General features: G+C 42.6%; 1 protein-coding gene across 4 annotated transcripts in view; it reads left to right on the forward strand.

Moving 5' to 3' along the window:
• Positions 1–17,234, forward strand: part of SPPL3 (signal peptide peptidase like 3) — a 119,083-nt gene extending 101,849 nt beyond the window's left edge. The window contains exons 4-11 of one of the 4 annotated variants that reach the window (XM_027124541.1): positions 5,600–5,719; positions 6,491–6,569; positions 7,487–7,599; positions 11,653–11,759; positions 12,242–12,405; positions 13,154–13,353; positions 14,413–14,522; positions 15,483–17,234. In XM_027124541.1, the coding sequence (XP_026980342.1) occupies positions 5,600–5,719; positions 6,491–6,569; positions 7,487–7,599; positions 11,653–11,759; positions 12,242–12,405; positions 13,154–13,353; positions 14,413–14,522; positions 15,483–15,554 (965 nt within the window). In that variant the 3' untranslated portion in view covers positions 15,555–17,234. Of the gene's footprint in view, positions 1–5,599; positions 5,720–6,490; positions 6,570–7,486; positions 7,600–11,652; positions 11,760–12,241; positions 12,406–13,153; positions 13,354–14,412; positions 14,582–15,386 lie in introns of all 4 variants that reach the window. The other 3 variants (XM_027124542.1, XM_027124543.1, XM_027124544.1) reach the window with 3 other exon arrangements.
• The last annotated feature ends 2,213 nt before the right edge of the window (positions 17,235–19,447 follow it).

Consider the following 19,447-nt stretch of genomic DNA (forward strand, 5'->3'; position numbering starts at 1 on the left):
GCCACCACGATGAGAAGACCGCGCACCGCAACTAGAGAAAGCCCACACGCAGCAGCAAACACCCAGTGCAACCAAAAATAAAATAAATTAATTTTTTAAAAAATTGTTAAGTAGGGCTTCGCTGGTGGCGCAGTGGTTAAGAATCCGCCTGCCAATGCATGGGACATGGGTTCGAGCCCTGGTCCAGGAAGACCCCACATGCTGCAGAGCAACTAAGCCCGTGTGCCACAACTACTGAGCCTGCGGTCTAAAGTCTGTGAGCCACAACTACTGAGCCCACGTGCCACAACTAATGAAGCCCGTGCGCCTAGAGCCCGTGCTCCACAACAAGAGAAGCCACCGCAATGAGAGACCTGTGCAGTGCAAGGAAGAGTAGCCCCTGCTCGCCGCAACTAGAAAAAAGAAAGCCCGCGTGCAGCAACAAAGACCCAACACAGCCAAAAATAACTAACTAAATAAATTAAGTAAAAATAAATTAAGTAAAAATAGTCAGATAGAAAAACTACATATTGTATGAGTCCATTTATATGAAATTTCCAAAAAGGCAACTATATAGAGACAGAAAACAGATTCGTGGTTGCTTGGGGCAAGGGATGGGAAGGAGAATTAACAGTAAACTGGCATGAGGAATCTTCTTGAGGTGATGAAGATATTCTAAAACTAGATTATAGTGATGGTTTCACACTTGGTAAACTTACACAAAAAAAAGTATTGAATTACACACTTAAACTGGGTAAATTTTATGGTATGTAAATTGTACTAGAAAATTGGTAATGCTTATTATAGAAAGAGAACTGAATTTAGAAGTAAGGAGACTTGATTTGATAATACTAAGAGATTGATATTGGGTACCTACCATGCGCTTGGCATTTATTACGTATTTTGAAAGATGCGAAAGTACAAGAGCTGGTACTCAAGCTGTCACGCAGGCAGTGTGGCCAAAATACTTCCCAAGGTGTTAATAAAGTGCTAAGACAGAGCAAATACCACTTTCCACACTATACCTAGAGCAGGTACTTTTTCTTATGGACCCTTACCATAGCCTCAGAATCTACTATCAATAGATCAGAGTAAGCACCAGAGGGAAGTCATTTTGACATCCATGTACAAAGAGAAAAAAGAGAAAGGCAAGCCAAAGTGAGCAACAGTGGGTCAACTTAGTAAGGGACTCTCCTGGAGAAAGTGAATTTGACATGAAACAGTGAACTTGGATTGCTGGAGAAGTTCCTCCAGGTGGGAAGAGCATATAATACAGGCACAGAGGAGGAGAATAAGAGTGACTTGTAGGACAAATCAAGGTCACTGCCTAATAGGGAGGAAAGACTGGAGATCTAACATAAAGTTAATAGAATATTGATGGAGGATCTTAGAAACTAAATTGAAAAGAGATCACTTAATATCTATTTCATTTTCTACCCCATCAACTAAATTATACTTGCCCAATTTTCACTGAGTTAAATGTGTTTCATTGTCCCCAGCAATGTAAAGTGGGCATGACAAATACAGTAAGTAGAATCATTTAAATATAATGAGCCTTTTCTTAAACTTATGACACACACACACACAAAAACTTATGACACAGATCCTTATATTAAGTAAAATACCATACCAGTAACTTCACAGGAACCAGGTAAAACCCAGTGTCAGTATCCAATTTTAGGGTTAAATTATTACATAGCAGCTTACCTTCTATCAATAGTTTAAACCAAATCACTACATACACTTGAAACTCCTTTAAATTCCTGTTATGTAGCATATATACAAATGATGTACTTAAACCAGATTACAAATCTGTTGTGCATTGCATCACATACACCTAAAAGAAATCAGTAGTATGTATCTAAGTACCATTTTATCCTCAAATAAATGGTTAAGTCAGTCCGTGCAGTGGAAGGAATTTACCTGGTAACATCAGTTTTGTATTTCTCATTGTTAATCAGCATCTAAAGAGTAGTTGGTGGTTGTTTAATGGTAATTTCCTTGAATCTACCTCTTGTGTTGTGCTAAAATTATCCTCAACAAAAGTTATTTCTTCAGTGCCTAATCTGGGCCATGGATACCAAAAAGGATAAGCACAGACCAGGACAGAATGCAGTCCACTTCCACATAATCAGGAAAAACATAATGAAAGAAATGGCCATTGCAGAGAAGGCCAGTACTTGATTATGGAACATGGTATCATTCCAGTTTGAAGGGGTGGCATGGAAAACGGGATGCAGTCATCAAAAATCAAAGAAATAATAATAGCCAGAAAAATGAACAGAAACATGAGATGGCGTAGGTGCTGAGGAGATTGAAATGCTTAACAATGAAGATTAACAAGAAGAATTGGGGGGAGTTCTAAGAAAAGGAGGGTATGACTTTAGTGTTAAGATTTTGCCAAGTGTTACAAACTAATTAATGAAGAAGAAAGTAGATAGATGTTTTTTAAAAGTTGCAGTTGCCTACTCCCAAAATACGAATCAAGGAATTTGTGAAAAAGACATGAAAATTAATGAACTACAGCTATGTATAACAGCGTGGATGTTTCTAACAATGTTGAGTGAAAGAAGCCAGACACAAAAAAATACATACTACATAATTCAGTGTATATAGTAAGTTCAGGAAACAGGCAAAATAAATATTAGTATTTTAGGATGCATGCTTGGTAGAAAACAAAGCAAATAAAAAGTACTGTAAAAGCCAGGATATAATAGTAGTTCCCTTTGGGGGAAAGAGAGCAGTGATTGGGAGGGACACAAGAAAGACTTTTGGCCTTGGCAAGTTCTCTTTCTTGGGTGGTATTAGCCATGTGATGATTCAGTGAACTCTACATCTTTGTTTCATGTACTTTTCTGTATGTGTGTATGTTTTACAGTAAAGACGGTTAGAAAGTGGAGGGGAGGGAGTTCCTTCCAGGTCCTCTCTGATTTTCCCTAACCTTGTTCTAACTCCCATCTTATCCCTGAATCTGCCCCAGGAAACCTATATAGAAATTTTCCCCTTCTGGCACACCACTCCTTCATCTAATTAGCATTAAGAGGGTTTAAACAACAACAACAAAAACAACCCCCCCCCCACCTCCAATTATCTGATACCTTGAAGTTCTTTACTAGGCTTCCCCTATAATTTATTTGAACTGTGAAGACTGATGGAGATGTACAGTTGAATTCTCTTCATTAATAGAGAAACACATCTTAATAGAGAAACACATCTTAATCTCCCCACCTAGACTGCAAACCCCATAAGCTCTGGAAATGAGTTTTAAAAAAAACATCCTTGCTTCTCTCATGGAGGTGCAAAATCAGTAACTTTCATAAACAGTTATCAGTACTACATTGGTGTATTGCTCTGCAACCTGTTCACTAAATACAAAAAATAATGTCTCTGTACATAATTTTTAATTCCCTCATCATGCCTATTTCTTACGTTGATTTTCCCTTTAAAGGTAAAGCCACTGCAGTTGAGTAAGTCCGCCCAACTATGGCTGCTGTCTTTTGCTTTTGCTCTGTTCTGTTTTGTCACTGGAGTTTGGCTAAAATTTCTAATTAATTAGCTCCTTCCCCTTCAGGACCATTATTTCCAGACCTTTAGGAAGTACAGTATTAAAGTTGTGTACATTATTTTTGGTAACATATTGTAAGCAACTAAAGGAGCTTCACTTGCCCTGTGACATTGCTGTTTGATAGACTCTCTTGGGCAGTCCTTCTGTAAAACTAATGGAAATAACGTCTAATACTTACTGGTTTAAAATCTGTGCTTTCAAAAAACAAAAATCTGTGCAGTCTATCTAATATTCTAGAAAGGTTCTTTGTATTCTGTTTCGCATTTTAATTGCAGACTGAACTCGTAAAATTTAGATTGATTATAAACAAATACTTCTCATATGCCTGCCTTAGTAAACAGTCTTTGTTCTAGCCATTTGATTTTTTTCTTCTCATATTTTAAACCAGTATAATTAATCTGTAGACTATATGATGCTTTGTTTTACAGAAGGAGGGGGGTGTGGGTGTGTATTTTCAGATTTATAGATTTTTTTAAAAAGATTTGTTTCTTATATAACAAATAATCATTTATTTGAGAAAACATTATTTTCTGTTGTGAAAGGCATCTGAAATCTAGCTTCCTCAAGTAGTTCTTTGAACTATTGTAGAGCACTCAAAAAAAAACCTAGGTGAAATTTAGTTAGAGATTTCATAGAGTTTTGCCTTACAAATGCCCATAAGATACTTTAAGATATGCGCCCCCCCCCAAAAAAAAAAAAAAACCTATCCATGGGCCAAGATGAATGGGTTTGACTGCAGTTCAGGTCAGACTCTTCACCAGATCATTTCTGTTTGTCTTGACACATGGCTCACTCTTCTGAAGTTGAATTGCCCTATTCCTTAGTGAATTATTTGACTCATCTACCTAGCCAATAAGAAGCAATTTTGTTTTGTAGAAATATTTAATATTCATTTCACAAAAATCCCTAAATAGCTTTCTTGAGGACAGGTAAATTTGAATACTGATGAGCAGTTTTTGTTTTTAATTTATTTATTAATTTTTGGCTGCATTGGGTCTTCGTTGATGTGCGCAGGCTTTCTCTAGCTGGCGAGCAGGGACTATTCGTTTCAGTGCGCGGGCCTCTCATTGTGGTGGCTTCTCTTGTTGGGAAGCATGGGCCCTAAGCGTGCAGGCTTCAGTAGTTGTGGCACGTGGGCTCAGTAGCTGTGGCTCACAGGCTCTAGGGTGCAGGCTCAGTAGTTGTGGTGCACGGTCTTAGTTGCTCCGCGGCATGTGGGATCTTCCCGGACCAGAGCTCGAACCTGTGTCCCCTGCACTGGCAGGTGGATTCTTAACCACTGTGCCACCAGGGAAGCCCCCAAAATAAAATCTTGTGGGGAGTTTTTCCTGGACCTACTAACCCTTGAGATTTCAGTTTAGTTGGCTCTGGGGTTGGGCCCGGGCACTGTGATTTTTTTAAAGCTGTCCAGGTGATTCTAATGAGCAGCCAAGACTTGAGAACCACTGTGCTAAATCCTGCTCTATCCCAAGAGCTTCTGGTTCCCCCATTTATCTCCTATTTACTCTTTAAAATGTTCCCACAAAGAAATGTTTTTGATTTACTGTTTCCAGATATATCTTGTTCTCCCCCCCTCCCCCACCAAAGTCAGTCCTCAACTATTAGCAACAATGGGAAAGAATGAACATGAGTACATTAAATCCACAGATGATGAGAAATTATTTTAGTCAGGGGGTTTAAACCACCTCTCTTACCAAACCTATATATACAGGACCACAGATGTACTCAAATTGACTAAAATGAATTTTTACTGCCTCTTAATGTTCTTGTTTGCTGTTTGTTTGTTTTGGCACCCTGTCATCCAGATGGTAGCACCAGGAGGTAGTAAGTCAATTCAACAAGTATTTCTTGGGCACCTACTATAATAAAGGCACTATGAGGACAGCAAGGAGCTCACAGTCTTCACTGGGAAGGAGAGAATCCAAGGGCCTAGATAATCTATATTTTATATACTAATCCCTAGAACTGTCTGCATTTTATGAGTTAATGTATCTGAAGTACATGGGTACAGTGTCTATTAGGTAAGTCGTTGATATGTCCCTTTTTCTCTTTCAGGTATCCAAACTATTGACTCTACCCAGGCCCTGTTCCTTCCAATTGGAGCATCTGTCTCTCTCCTAGTAATGTTCTTCTTCTTTGACTCAGTTCAAGTAGTTTTTACAATATGTACAGCAGGTAAATGAGTTCCTCTATCTGATCTTAACATTAAGCTGAAAGGAAATTTTTAAAACTTTTTTAAAATCATCATTCAAAAATTAAGATTTATACACTGCACTGTGCAAGTTTTTCTTCATAAGTCTGGCTTTTTCTCCCCCAACTCCTCCTTGAACCACTTGACACCTGTATCATCAGTTCAGTCCTGCAAGATACTTGATACCTGTATCATCCATTCAGACCTGCCAACCCAATCTGAATGAAAGGCCAGGGGTTGAAAACTCATGAGCTTTGTGGCACCAGAGCAGAATTGCTTTGGCTGTGGCTCCTTGTCTGCTAGGTTACCAGAAAGTCCAGTTGGCAGAGTAGTCGTTGGCAACCCCTACCCATGTTTCTGCCGATAGAAACACTCATAGCTGATCACAGCAATTCGACTGTCAGCTATCTGACCGTTTTCAAGCTGAGCGACGATGGACATGTGTGAAACATCAAAATGCTAGACTTGTTAGATCATACCCTGGCCCGCTGTTTATCATTTCTTGTTGAGATAGGTGAGAAAGAGAAAACCTACCAATGCTACCCCTACTTCAAATCAGGTAATCTTTTTTTAAGAGGTTGTCTGTGTGGTGCTAAAGAAAGATACTTTTCTTCTCTAGTTAATTAATACTATTGTATGCACTTGTCGAGAAAAGTATTCTGGGCAATGATTGTTTCCATAAGTCATGCCATTTTTCGTATGCTTAGTAAAATAATAAACAACAAAAAAATTAACCATACATTTTCTTTCTCTAGTTCTTGCAACGATAGCTTTTGCTTTTCTTCTTCTCCCGATGTGCCAGTATTTAACAAGACCCTGTTCACCTCAGAACAAGTAAGGACTTGGGATTTTCCTCTAAATTGTAAACTTGTATATGTATGTTTTTGTCTCATACTTGATAGCAGTATTAGGGGTCTAAATTTTTGGTATTGACTGAAGCACACAAATGCCAGAAGACTGGAAAGTGAAATGTTTGATTTTTTTAAAACTGTAAGATAGTACTTCTTTTTGCACCTTTTCGTAGCAGAGGAAATATAAACAAATCTTAGGAAGTCAGAGTCACTGTAATATGCTTCCTTGCTTTGATTATATTGAAAGATGAGTTTTCTTTTGAAGCAACGTTTTCATTCCTTTACTAGTTAATGGAATATGAAAATAGTGCTTGACTCAAACATTCTTTGCCTTTCGTCTTTGATGACCTAGAATATATACCAGCCACTGGGGTTTAATCCCAGTGTTCACACTTTAACTCCTAAAGCCGTTGCTCCATGGAAACAAAATGCTGTGCTAATGGAGAATGCTGTATGCACTTAGGAAATCAGTCACTTGGGGCGGCTGATTTTCCCAGGAATTAGTGATAACCATAGATGTACCATCTTAATTTTATTCATCTTTGCTTAATGAATTGAATTGTTGACTTTCTTCATTTTGTTTTCCTCATAAGAATTAGAATTTCCCCTACATTTAGATTTTCTAAAGATATTATCACTTTAAACTTCTCAATACCCATCCCATGTTGATAATTTGGGATAAAAAGTACATTATCTAATGGATGCAGAAGTATAATTCCTTTGAACTTTCTGTAGTTTTTTCCAGAGAGATTTGGGTATTTTGGATTTCTGGGTATCTAGGTATTGCCTACTATTTTAATCTGGCCATCACAAATTCTGATAATGAAGAACCAAAGGAGAGTTTGATTATTGAATATAATTTATTGTCCATTAGTCCAATACATGTTGTGTATTTTCCAGGATTTCCTTTGGTTGTTGTGGGCGTTTCACTGCTGCTGAATTACTATCATTCTCTCTGTCTGTCATGCTCGTCCTCATCTGGGTTCTCACTGGCCATTGGCTTCTCATGGATGGTAAGTAACTACTATGTGACAAGTTGAAATTTTAATATCATTTATGGTTAAATTTGTCCTCTCTTCCTCTGCTTTCTGTGTTTTAGTAGTGGTACCTCTGATTACCATGAAAATTAGGTGTCCACAGATGGCGTTATGTATCAGATTTTTCATTATTTTTACCTACATTCTTAAGATCTTTTTTAATAACAGCTTTTTGGGGATGTAATTCACATACCATACAATATACCTATTTAAAGTGTACAATTCGGGGGACTTCCCTGGTGGTGCAGTGGTTAAGAATCCGCCTGCCAATGCAGGGGACTCCTGTTCGAGCCCTGGTCCAGGAAGATCCCACATGTCATGGAGCAGCGAAGCCCGCGAGCCACAGCTACTGAAGCCCGTGTGCCTAGAGGCCGTGCTCTGCAACAAAGAGAAGCCACCGTAGTGAGAAGCCTGCACACCGCAACGAAGAGTAGCTCCCACTCACTGCAACTTGAGAAAGCCTGCATGCAGCAATGAAGACCCAGTGCAGCCAAAATTAATTAATTAATTAATTAACTTATTTTAAAAAATGAAGTGTACGATTCGGTGGTTTTTAGCATATTTGCAGAGTTGTGCAACCTACACTACAATCAGTTTGGGGTTTTTTTTGTTTTTTTAATTTTTTTTTAATTTTTGGCTGCATTGGGTCTTCGTTGCTGAGCAGGGGCTGGTCTTCGTTGCTGAGTGGGGGCTTCTCTTCATTGCAGTGCGCAGGCTTCTCATTGCGGTGGCTTCCCTTGTTGCAGAACACAGGCTCTAGGCACGTGGGCTTCAGTAGTTGTGGCACGTGGGCTCAGTAGTTGTGGCTCATGGGCTCTAGAGCACAGGCTAAGTAGTTGTGGCACACGGGCTTAGTTGCTCCGCGGCATGTGGGATCTTCCTGGACCAGGGCTCAAACCCGTGTCCCGTGCATTGGCAGGTGGCTTCGTAACCACTGTGCCCCCAGGGAAGTCCCCGGTTTGTTTTGTTGTTTGTTTGTTTTTTAAATGTATTTCGGTTGCGCTCGGTCTTAGTTGCGGCTCACTGGTGCCTCAGTTGTGGCATGTGAACTCTTAGTTGCGGCATGCATGTGGGATATAGTTGAACCTGGGCCCCCTACATTGGGAACACGGAGTCTTATCCTCTGCGCCACCAGAGAGGTCCCCTACAATCAGTTTTAGAGCATCTTCACATCCACCCTCCAAAACCCACACCCAGTAGCAGTCACTTCCCCATTCCCCCCACCCCAGCCCCGGGCATCCACTAATCTACTTTCTATCTCTGTGAATTTGCCTCTTGTGGACATTTTGCATAAATAAAATTACACATGACCTTTTGTGTCTGCCTTCTTTCACTCAGCATAATGTTTTCAAGGTTCATCCATGTTGTAACTTGTATCAGTACTCCATTCCTTTTTATGGCCAAATACTGTTTAATTGTATAGATGCATTAATTTTATTTATCCATTCATCAGTTGTTTCCACTTTTTTGGCTATTGTGAATAATGCTACTGTGAAAACTGGAATACAAATTTTTGTGTAGACTATACTTTCTTAATATAAATGGAATTATACTGTAATATATCCATATTATATATAAATATATGTGGAATATATAATGTATGTCATGTAATATGTTGTATATGATAGAGATTTCTTTTGTGTAATAATATAAATACATGTCTATATCATTTTATAAAGGTACTAATAGCTAACATTTATTGAGTGCTTTTTATGCACTGGGCACTCTGCTGGGTGTTTTACATGGACTTTCTCATGTAATCCTGAATACAGCTCTTTGAAGTAGGTACTAGTATTGTTCTTATTTTACAGAAGAGGAAACAGGTTCTGAGAAGTGACTAACCACATTCACAGAACTCCTGTGTATATTTCATACGTACTATCAAAACATCTTGATAGTTGTTTTGATAGAAGGACATTTCTCAGAGTCCGCCATTATTCTTCTGTTCTCTCCCTTAAGACATTGTTAGACTTTTATTTAAGACCCTGTAACCATCTCCACCTCTTTTTTCATTCAGTCCTTATTACTTCTCTTATTTTCATAGTTTGCTTTACTAATCTCATGAAATTTTATCTAACTGCTCTGCTCCACAAAGTCTGTTCACCTTTTCCTTTCTTGGTGTTTCAGAAGGGAAGGAAGCTGAAACACAAAAGTCAATTTTATACTGTTTGTAACACTATCTAAAGAATTTTTTTAAGGGAGGAATTTGGAAAGCAGAGATTATGGGTATGGATCACACTTTTTCCTGTTACCCATTCCAAGCAACCATGAGGCTAATCCAGACCTTGGAACGGAGCTCTTTGGAGGCAGTGCCACGTCTGAGGGGCTCCTCTCCTCTCCAGGCACTGTGTCCCTGGCAGCTCTGAGGACGGCTCAGCTACAGTGGTGCTGTCATTGAGTGTTCAGGGAGGCTCCCCAAACCCTTACTGGCCTTAACTTTTATATCGTTTTCTGTCATTGTTGCTACTTCCCAATATCTACTTGTCCAAGGATCTCTTACCAGTTTACACTAGTTACATTGCCCTTGTGACCAAGCTTAGTTTTCCCTCAAAAAAAAAAAAAAAATGGAGAGAGTCTTTGAGCTTTTTAGTTGTTTGTTTCTCAGATTGGTATTTGATGTGTGTTTGACTTGTTTTCTGCTATTAACAGAAAAGATAGCTTTCTAGCACGTGACTGTAACATTCTGAAATATGTTCTTCTGAAAACAGAATGATAAATGTGGTTATTTTAAAGGGCGAGGCATGAAGTATGTTTTCAGAGTTATACCAAGAAGCATTAATATTAAGAAAGTACTTCAGAGTTTTTTGAACTAAATCTATAATTTTTTATCTACTCAGTTTCATCTTACAAATTAATCTTTTAAATTTGGGAAGACTTGAAAGAATTTGACCAGTAAGTGGTGTGGTATGTTTGCAAAAGCTGATGAATGAAGAAAAAGAGGCAAACTGTATGAATAGTTGAGCGTGTGTTTCAGGGATGTGACATGGCTGGTGGCACTGTTCAGTTGGGGGGTGGGAGTGATTCTCATTCAACATGCTTGTATTAAGAACCTTCTCTGAAGTAGTCAGATGGGATGCATGCTGCCTCTTCAGACATGGAGTACGGTGGGGAGACTTGGTGGGCATGATTGGAAAGAGGTTATCGCTCAACTTAGAGAAGGAGTAGGTGGAGGCATAGGAGCAAAAGAAGAGGCTTGAGGCCAAGCGCGTGTGGTGCAGCGCCATTCTGTGTGAGTTATGCCTTTACAGTCGGACTTGATTCTTCAGAGAGTAGGGGACCTTGTGATTTAAGGCAGGGAATGACGTGAACTGATTTTTGACAATGGCAGTGAAGAGTAAGTGGGGGAGAGAGACAGAAAATGGGAAAGGATACACACATCACACTAGGAAGTATGGGAATCATGACCGAGGTGTGCCGTGACAGTCGAGAGGAGCACCCCAGGTGGTTGCAGCCTGAGTGTGCGTGATGAAGGTTACGATAAGATGAAAAGGAACCCAGAGTTTCTTGTTTGGAAGACTAGGGATAGAATGACATTGTGTGGAGTCATGGAGAATCCTGTCATTGAGCAGTTCTGAGTTGTTGTGTTTAGTTTAGACCCAGGTGGGGAGGATGAGCATAAAATGAGTGGCTGGAACAGTGTCCTTAAGTAAGTGAAAAAGATGTGATCCAGGGTGTGCATTGGCTTTAAAGGAGCAAGGGCGATGCATCTGAAGTAATGGGGGGAGGCAGGAGATGAGAGCTGGGAGGCCGGAACTGAGCTTGGCTTAGAGCTTTAGCATTCAGAACAGTCCCCTGGGTCTTAGTTGAGCACCATCTATAGCATGAGAAAAGGGATTTCCCCAAATACGAGCAGGTCACAGTTGGCTAACGGTGGGCACTTTGCACTAGTAAGGTGTAAACATCTTAGACTGGGGTTTAGGGCTGCCTGATTTTTTGAGGGACTTACAAACTCTGTTAGGTTTATGAGCTGAATAGCTTGTGGAGAGAAGCTGAGCCTGTGCTCCACACTGACTGCTGTCTCCTCCCCAGCCCTGGCCATGGGTCTCTGTGTCGCTATGATCGCCTTCGTCCGCCTGCCCAGCCTCAAGGTCTCCTGCCTGCTTCTCTCAGGGCTTTTAATCTACGATGTCTTTTGGGTGAGTGTCTGTTTCCCCAAAGCTGCTGCTCTCCTTTGTGTTTAATTGGAACATTCACTCCGGAAAATTTTTAACTCTAAATATCCAAAGTCTGCTTGCCAGAGTACCTCCTGTCTGAGACCACTCCGGCCTGCACTGTACCTGTTAAAAGGTGAGCAGGCAGCTTTCCGTGCCTGTGTTTGTCGAGACTCGTTACCATAGAGGGTACACGTGTGACTCTCGGGGTGGAAAAGGAAGCAGGCAGGCTAGGTTCTCTGCCCTGGAGCACTGGCAGCTCTGCTGTAAGGGCTTCCTCTGTGGGTGTGGAGAGAAAAAATCTGCACGTACACACAGGAGCAAAGATTTTCTTTCTCCTCAAAGCGTGCCGTCTAAAAAGCTTGATGATGCAGTACTGAGACTCTGCTCTTAAGAACAAAGAGGGCTGGTGCTGAGATCGGGGTGCTTCCAGCTCCCTCTGGTAAAGGTGACTCTCCCCTCGGCAGGTGTTTTTCTCTGCCTACATCTTTAATAGCAACGTCATGGTGAAGGTGGCCACACAGCCGGCTGACAATCCCCTTGACGTTCTATCCCGGAAGCTCCACCTGGGGCCCAATGTTGGGCGCGATGTTCCTCGCCTGTCTCTGCCTGGAAAACTGGTCTTCCCCAGGTAAGACTGGCGTGTCGGCCTCATCTCATGATGGTGAGGACACTGCCTTCCTCTGCCCCTCTGTTCCCCAGTTTGTCTGTCTTTGTCATCAGCATTCTGATGCTGGACTGGAAAAGGGTTGTGAGTCATCTCCATTTTACAGATGGGGTCAAGAATACTGACTTAACTTGCAAAGACTGATCATTAAGTGATACAGGTGCAGCTTTTTAATATTGAATAATGTTATCAAACAACTCTATGTTACCCCTGTTACCATAGTTTAAAGTTGGCTAGAGGGAATTAACGGGAGAATCTGGATCTTTTTTACTTCTAAGACATTTGTAAAAATGTCTTAATGCTAAAATTATACAGTTCCTGGAACTATAATCTTGGAAAAATTAATGTGCTGCTTTAATCTCCCATGTCTGGTAGTAGTAGGTGCTTATTTGAAGTCTTAGCAGTGAATGTGTGACACATAGTGAGCTGCTTGACATTTCTAGAGGTGGCAGCGCTCAAGCAGATGGCTCCAGCAGTCACTTAGGCGGTGCTCTCCCGAAGCACTTAGGGTGGGGCTGAAGACCTCAATCGCCAGTACTCTTGTGGCTCTTAATCTCTGAACGCTTAAAAACTAGTGTTGTTAAACCCATAGAGATTGCCATCTACCGTTCAGATAAGTTCTTTGACTTCTTAGAAAGTGAACAGACTTTGCGCAGGAGGAGAAATGGGGTTGTAGAAGGCGGCACCCCTGACATGTGACACTACGTTCCAGCTCCACTGGCAGTCACTTCTCTATGTTGGGCATTGGAGACATCGTGATGCCTGGACTCCTGTTGTGCTTTGTCCTTCGTTACGACAACTACAAAAAGCAAGCCAACGGTGACTCCTGCAGTGCCTCTGGACCCGCCAACATCTCCGGACGCATGCAGAAGGTTTCCTACTTTCACTGCACCCTCATTGGATACTTCGTAGGTAAGAGAACCAGAGAGACTGCATGCAGTCCCCTCTCTGGCTGTCCTCCAATCCCTGGAATTAAATCAGGTCTTCTAGCTGCAGATGCCAGATGAAAGGAAAGCAGTGACTCTGGTTGCTGTTATAAACAACCACAAAGGAAAAAAACTGACCCACGAGATGAAAGATGCTCTATGTGTTGGCCAGCAGCCTAGTTCCCTATCCAATAATATGTTTGAAGAACATTGCAGGAAAAGTGTGGTCAGGCCTCAAAGTTGAGAAGACCTACCACACGATGAAATCTTCGGCTTGAGTTTAACGAATGTCATGTTTATTTCCTACTTTATTAGACAGATACTTCCTTTCATCTGCTCTAACATTTCCATCACCTCTGACCTCGGACTCTCCCTCGGCCAGCTTTTCTCTAGCCAGCTCTGATTCGGGCAGACAGGAAGAGACGGTTGTAATTGGGCTAGTAACCTGTTTGTACTCCAACAGCTACGACAGTGAACGGAAAGGAGCACCTTTCTTGCCTCTGTGCCTCCTACTGAAGGAGCACCTCATAGTCCACGGTGCTCTCATAGGTGTGGGTTCATTGCCACTCCACTCCACTGGCTCTGAGGGGGGCAGGGCAACTGTGGTATCCCCATTAGACGGATGAGCAGGCTGAGGCTCAAGACGTGAAAGGCCTTAGCCAAGGTTATATGGCTGTCATAAGCAGCAGAGTTGAAACTTGAACCCAGGTCTCTGCCTCCAAGTCTGTCATCATATACCACAGGAGACAGAGGGAGACCAGGCACACTCAGGGCTGAAATGAGGCCTGGAACCAGGGACCTGGGCATGGAGTGGGACTTGGGCTACTCACAGGTCCTTAGAATTCTACGCTTTTGAAAGCTGTGCTGCTCCCTGTTTCTTTACCTGCTCAAGCTGGGCATTTCACTCCCCACCATTGGATGGAATGTGTCACATTACAGCTGTACAATCTCAGGACTGTGCCAAGCAGCAGCCAGGTAACAGCGGCTCTCCTCTCTCGGGGCTGTCCCCTTGGAGTTATTCACGAATGTTTCTGTCTCCCGGCAGGTCTACTCACTGCTACTGTGGCGTCTCGAATTCACCGAGCAGCCCAGCCTGCCCTTCTCTATTTGGTGCCATTTACCTTATTGCCACTCCTCACGATGGCCTATTTAAAGGTGAGAGAGGCAGTTATAAACCAGTGAAAGCAATAACATGGCATTGACCCTGGACTTGGGTATGTATTCTCCTCACTGGAGGTGGTTCTGCTTAAGACCCTAAGCTCTTGATCTTGAGAGCGGATCTTTTTGTTTTTGTTGTTTGGGGAGGATTTTGTTTGTTTGCCTGCTTTTTTTTGCTAACCTGATATTAGCAACCTCTTCCAGGTTCTTACAGCCATTGGCTGACAATACTCATGAGTAGACCCCTTACCACCTGGTCATGGATTAATTAACTGAAATCCCTAAAGCCCCGCTACAGAGACTTCCTGCTTCTCTTAAAAAACAGCACCCTGGGGCCTCCCTGGTGGCGCAGTGGTTGAGAGTCCGCCTGCCGATGCAGGGGACATGGGTTCATGCCCCGGTCCGGGAAGATCCCACGTGCCGCAGAGCGTCTGGGCCCGTGAGCCATGGCCACTGGGCCTGTGCGTCTGGAGCCTGTGCTTCGCAACGGGAGAGGCCACAACAGTGAGAGGCCCGCGTACCGCAAAAAAAAAAAAAAAGCACCCTGTTGCCACCTAATAGCCCTTTAATACTCTGCATTAAAGTTTGGAAATAATTAAGAAATGCATTGTAAAAACTAAGGGCATTATCTGATTTACAAGATTTATATTATCATCCACATTTTACAGATGACGAAACAGGCACAGAGGTTCATTATCTTGCCTAGATCATCTGAATCATAAGTGATAAACTGCCACCAGGGCGGAGTTGGTAAAAGCCCTTACCCACTCAAGGGGCCTAAGAGCCCTTCTAGGAGTTCTTCAAAGAATGAGGGGTTACTTTTCAGTGAGTAAAATTTGAATGTTCTTTGATTCTCCACAGAAGCAATCTGATCTGAGATCAGGAGTCAGAAAGGACTTGTAGGTATGTATGCCTCGAGTTGAAATCTGTGACTTAGTGAAGTTCCTTCTTTCCCAGGGTGACCTACGGCGGATGTGGTCTGAGCCATTCCACTCCAAGTCCAGCAGCTCCCGATTCCTGGAAGTATGATGGATCACAGAGAGCGACCAGAATGGCCTCTCAGTCTTTTTCTGTCCACGTGTGGTTTTGTTTCCTCTTAGAGCTGGCCTGGTACTTGGAGATCTACCTGTCTAAGGACTGCCATGTGACCGGATTATGCATTTGCAGGAGCGAGGTGCTGGAGCCTGCGTGGTTCCTTCTCTTCCTGCCGTTGGAGAGGTGGAGCCCCTCCTGAAGTGACAGGCCTTCCCCAGCACTCCTCCCTCCCCCGTTTTTATGGATCTGCACCAGACTGTTAACCTTTGGGGGACGGAGATGTGACTGTTTAAACTGACAAGGGCAAGGAGTTGTTCTATACCTTTGAACACTAAAAGGATGAAAAACATTAGCGAACTGGTTTCCTCAGTGAACCCTCAAGAACTTTTGGGACCAGTTTCCTATGGGGGACTCAGTTTCAGAGAACTGAGACAGAAACTCTTCTGTCATTATATTCTTCTTTCCGTTTTTTGGATTTATTAAATATTTTCTGTGGTGTGAAGTGACTTATTAAATCCACAGACACTGAGTGACTTCTTACAACATACACATAAGAATTTGTTGTAATGAGTTCACGTCCACCCAGATGTTGTGTTGGCAGTGAACGAGGGCACGGTTTTTATACATACATACACACACATGCACATGGATATATATGAATAAACAAAAATTAAAACCTGCTAAGATCATGCTGTATAGCAGACAGGGGCTTGCTGTAATTTTTAGCATGTAGAGCAGTTCACTCTGGCTTCCTTGTATGTGGATAAGCGGCTGTCTTTCCCTCCACAACTGAACGTGCAGTTAAAAAACAGTATAGTATTTGTACTGATATACTCATGGACTTTAGGGGATGCTCATTTGGTTTTTGATCAGTGTAGCAAATTAGGGATGAAAAGTTAAAACTTTTTGGCCCTTTTTTCATTTTTACAGGCTTCTCCCTTGCAGGGTTTTTGATAGTTTCTTCTTGAACCAGTGCATGTATTATAGCAGCAGGTGTCTTTGTGCTTTCTGATCATAGTAATGTACTACTTGTAAATACATTTTTCTATTTTCTATTTTTTTGTATTTTTTTTTTTTGGCATTTTGTTTCATTGGTGTGCTGTATTTTCCATGCCCTCACTCCTTTAAGAAAAAAAAAGGAAAAAAGCAACACGATCCTGTCCTTGCTGTTGTGATTATAGTCTTGGTTTACCTGTTGTGACAACTGGGTTTTGGGGACAAATGTCAAACACCCCCGGAGATGGGCCCTACGTTCCAGGAATTGTGGCAAGAATGAGCTGCTGTGACCCTTAAATCTGCCCGTGTGCTGTGGCCTTGGCTGGAGACCCAGTGTCCCAGCAGTGACTAGTGGGAGTGGTGTCCACAGCCTGAGGGGGAATTGCCCGTTGTTTGGAGGCAGAGAGAAGCCGGGGATTGGCCTGCCCACCTGAGAGCAGGGGTTGGAGAAGGGCCCATGTTTCCTGGGCTCTCCCTTAAGCAGGTGACCTGTGTATAAACTGGGGCGCTGTGGGCCCCATGGCTGGAGGTCGCGGTGGGTGGCACTCACAGGTGGTGCACGTGGCAGTAAGGATGGTGTGCTCCTCCGTCATGTCTTCAGATCCTGCTGAAGGCTGTATGTTTTTTGTTGTTTTGTTGGTTTTTTTTTTTTTTTAAATAAATGACTCCTTTCTAGCCTTTATTACCTCATCTTCACTTTTGGTTGTTGGTACCAAATGGAGCTCCCGTCCCCTCCCACCTGCTCTGCCTGTTCAGGAGACTGACTTCAGGAAGCCCCTGTCTGTCTCCAGATGGGGTCTCCTGCAGCTCTGGTTCAGCCTACAAACATCAGAGAACGGAGGCTTCTGCTGTCCACAGAACTCAAAACAGCCTCTGGGTTTAGTGAAGACCAGAAGTACACCCATATACTCTCTGCTGAGCAGCTGTACTTCTTTCTTAGCCCTCAAGGATGCTAATGGCTGCTTAAACAGGGAGCAGAGCAGGAGGTGGGGGGAATCTTCCAGAATGACTGATTAACGGCAAGTGCCAATAATAGTTAAAAATAATATCCTGGCAGTTTGTCATTGTAATTTTTCTAACTTTTCATTACAAAACTAAATTCCAGACAGAAAGAATGTAAATTTTTGTCATTGCTTTTGTGCAGATTTCGGGGGAAAATACCCATACAGGACTCCTGAATGTAATTTGGATTCCAGTTGTAGTCTTCAGAGCCCTTGAAACTTCGGCAGAGTAACTGCGAATGTTCCTTTTGTTTTAAATTAAACACAGGAGACATGCTAGAATTAGCCCGGTTCTGGAAGTGTTAGGCTCTTCTAACGGGGAGAGGTTGAGGGTGGGGTGTGCAGTTAAAGCACATGCTCTCAGTTTCTCCTACAGACTCCCTCTATCCCCTGCTTCATATACTTATGTCCTGGTCTTATTTTTCCTGGTTTCTCAGATACTGAGTTTTGGGGTTTTGTATCTAAGAAGTTCTTGCATTAGGCAGGCATGTTGACAAAGTTCCAGCATGGACCCCCTTCCTCCCTCCCTCCCTGGTCTGGGGATCTTCTTCCCCCAAAGAGTCTGCATGTTGGAACTCTCACTTTTTCACAGTAACTTTCTTCTTTCTAATTTGAGCTAATGGAGATATGGCAGCAAAGTTTATCCAAAGCCTAGCATGTTCCATGACTATTATTACCACTTATGCCTTTTCTGAATAAGACAGCTGCACAGCTCCCTGTGTAGGAACAGTTCAAACTGAAACTGGGGCGGGGGGGCTTTGCAGGGGGCTGGGGGGCGGTAGGCTACTATCTGAATTGCCTTTGTAACATGCCAACACAGGCCTTGGTTAAGCAGGTAAGTTATGTTACCCACAAGAAAAACAAAAGGACTAGTTCTCTGTAAGAATGGAGGGAAGGGAGTTTTGCCAATGAAGTGTTAAAAATAGAATCTGCCGAGTCTGCATAGCAGCTCTCACACTACTGCTGACCAGATCCAGTGTTGTATGTAGACATTTGTGTTTTGTAAAGCCTAACATTTATGTCAGAGCCTTGGAATGTAGCAGTTTTGTACATATGTGAATGTCAACTGTGTAATTCTTCTCCACAGAGACAGGTCAGACAGCACAGGATCAGAAGGAAACCAGCCCATTCTGCTTCTGGTCTTCCAGTGCATACTGGCCTGGACAACCTCCTTCCTTCACTCAATCCCATTTTTTTGGCAATTTCCGTCACTGAAATCAAGAACAAGGGCTCCTAACACAGGTGTCAACCTTGCTACAGGAGTTTGTACTGAAAAGCTGCAAATCTAGTAGTAAAACTCGGGCCCTCCCCTCTTCTCAGAGGGATAAGCCAGGTAAGAGGGGTTTTTTTGGGTTTTTTTAATCCAGAAATTATTTCTATTCCTATGCAATTTACAGACTGCTTTCTACCTGCAAGCCTCTTAACTTCTTCAGGTTCGGAATCCAGCTTCTCATGTACGGAGCCTCTCCCAGGACAGTATTTTTCCCAGTCCTTCTTTTGACTATGGCAAGCCATAATTTGTTTCCTCCCCAAGCTTTTCCTTGGAATTCAAAGCCCTTTGCCATCCATTTGAGGTAATTCAGTCATGTTTCACTTAAACTGTGTTAGTCACTGGGTGCTCCTTCAACAGAACCAGACATCCTGATCCCTACCCTCGTGGTCTAACGCAGGCCTTGCTTCAACTTGCTTGATGTGTGGGGAAAGTGGGGTGGCAAGCATCCCCCGCTACGAGGTTACTCAGCGGCACAGCACAGAGCTGCAGTCATAGCTTTCTGTGCTCGAATCTGGGCTTAGCTGTAAATGGCAAAGGCGTGGCTGGGAATGCTGATTCACAGGGCTGGGCGCGCCTGGCCAAGAGAAGGTTGGAAGCAGGGTTGTAAGTGCTCTTTT

Source organism: Aethalodelphis obliquidens, unplaced genomic scaffold, assembly GCF_003676395.1.
Source record: "Aethalodelphis obliquidens isolate GAN/ISIS:26980383/991018 unplaced genomic scaffold, ASM367639v1 scaffold28, whole genome shotgun sequence".
NCBI lineage: Eukaryota > Metazoa > Chordata > Mammalia > Artiodactyla > Delphinidae > Aethalodelphis > Aethalodelphis obliquidens.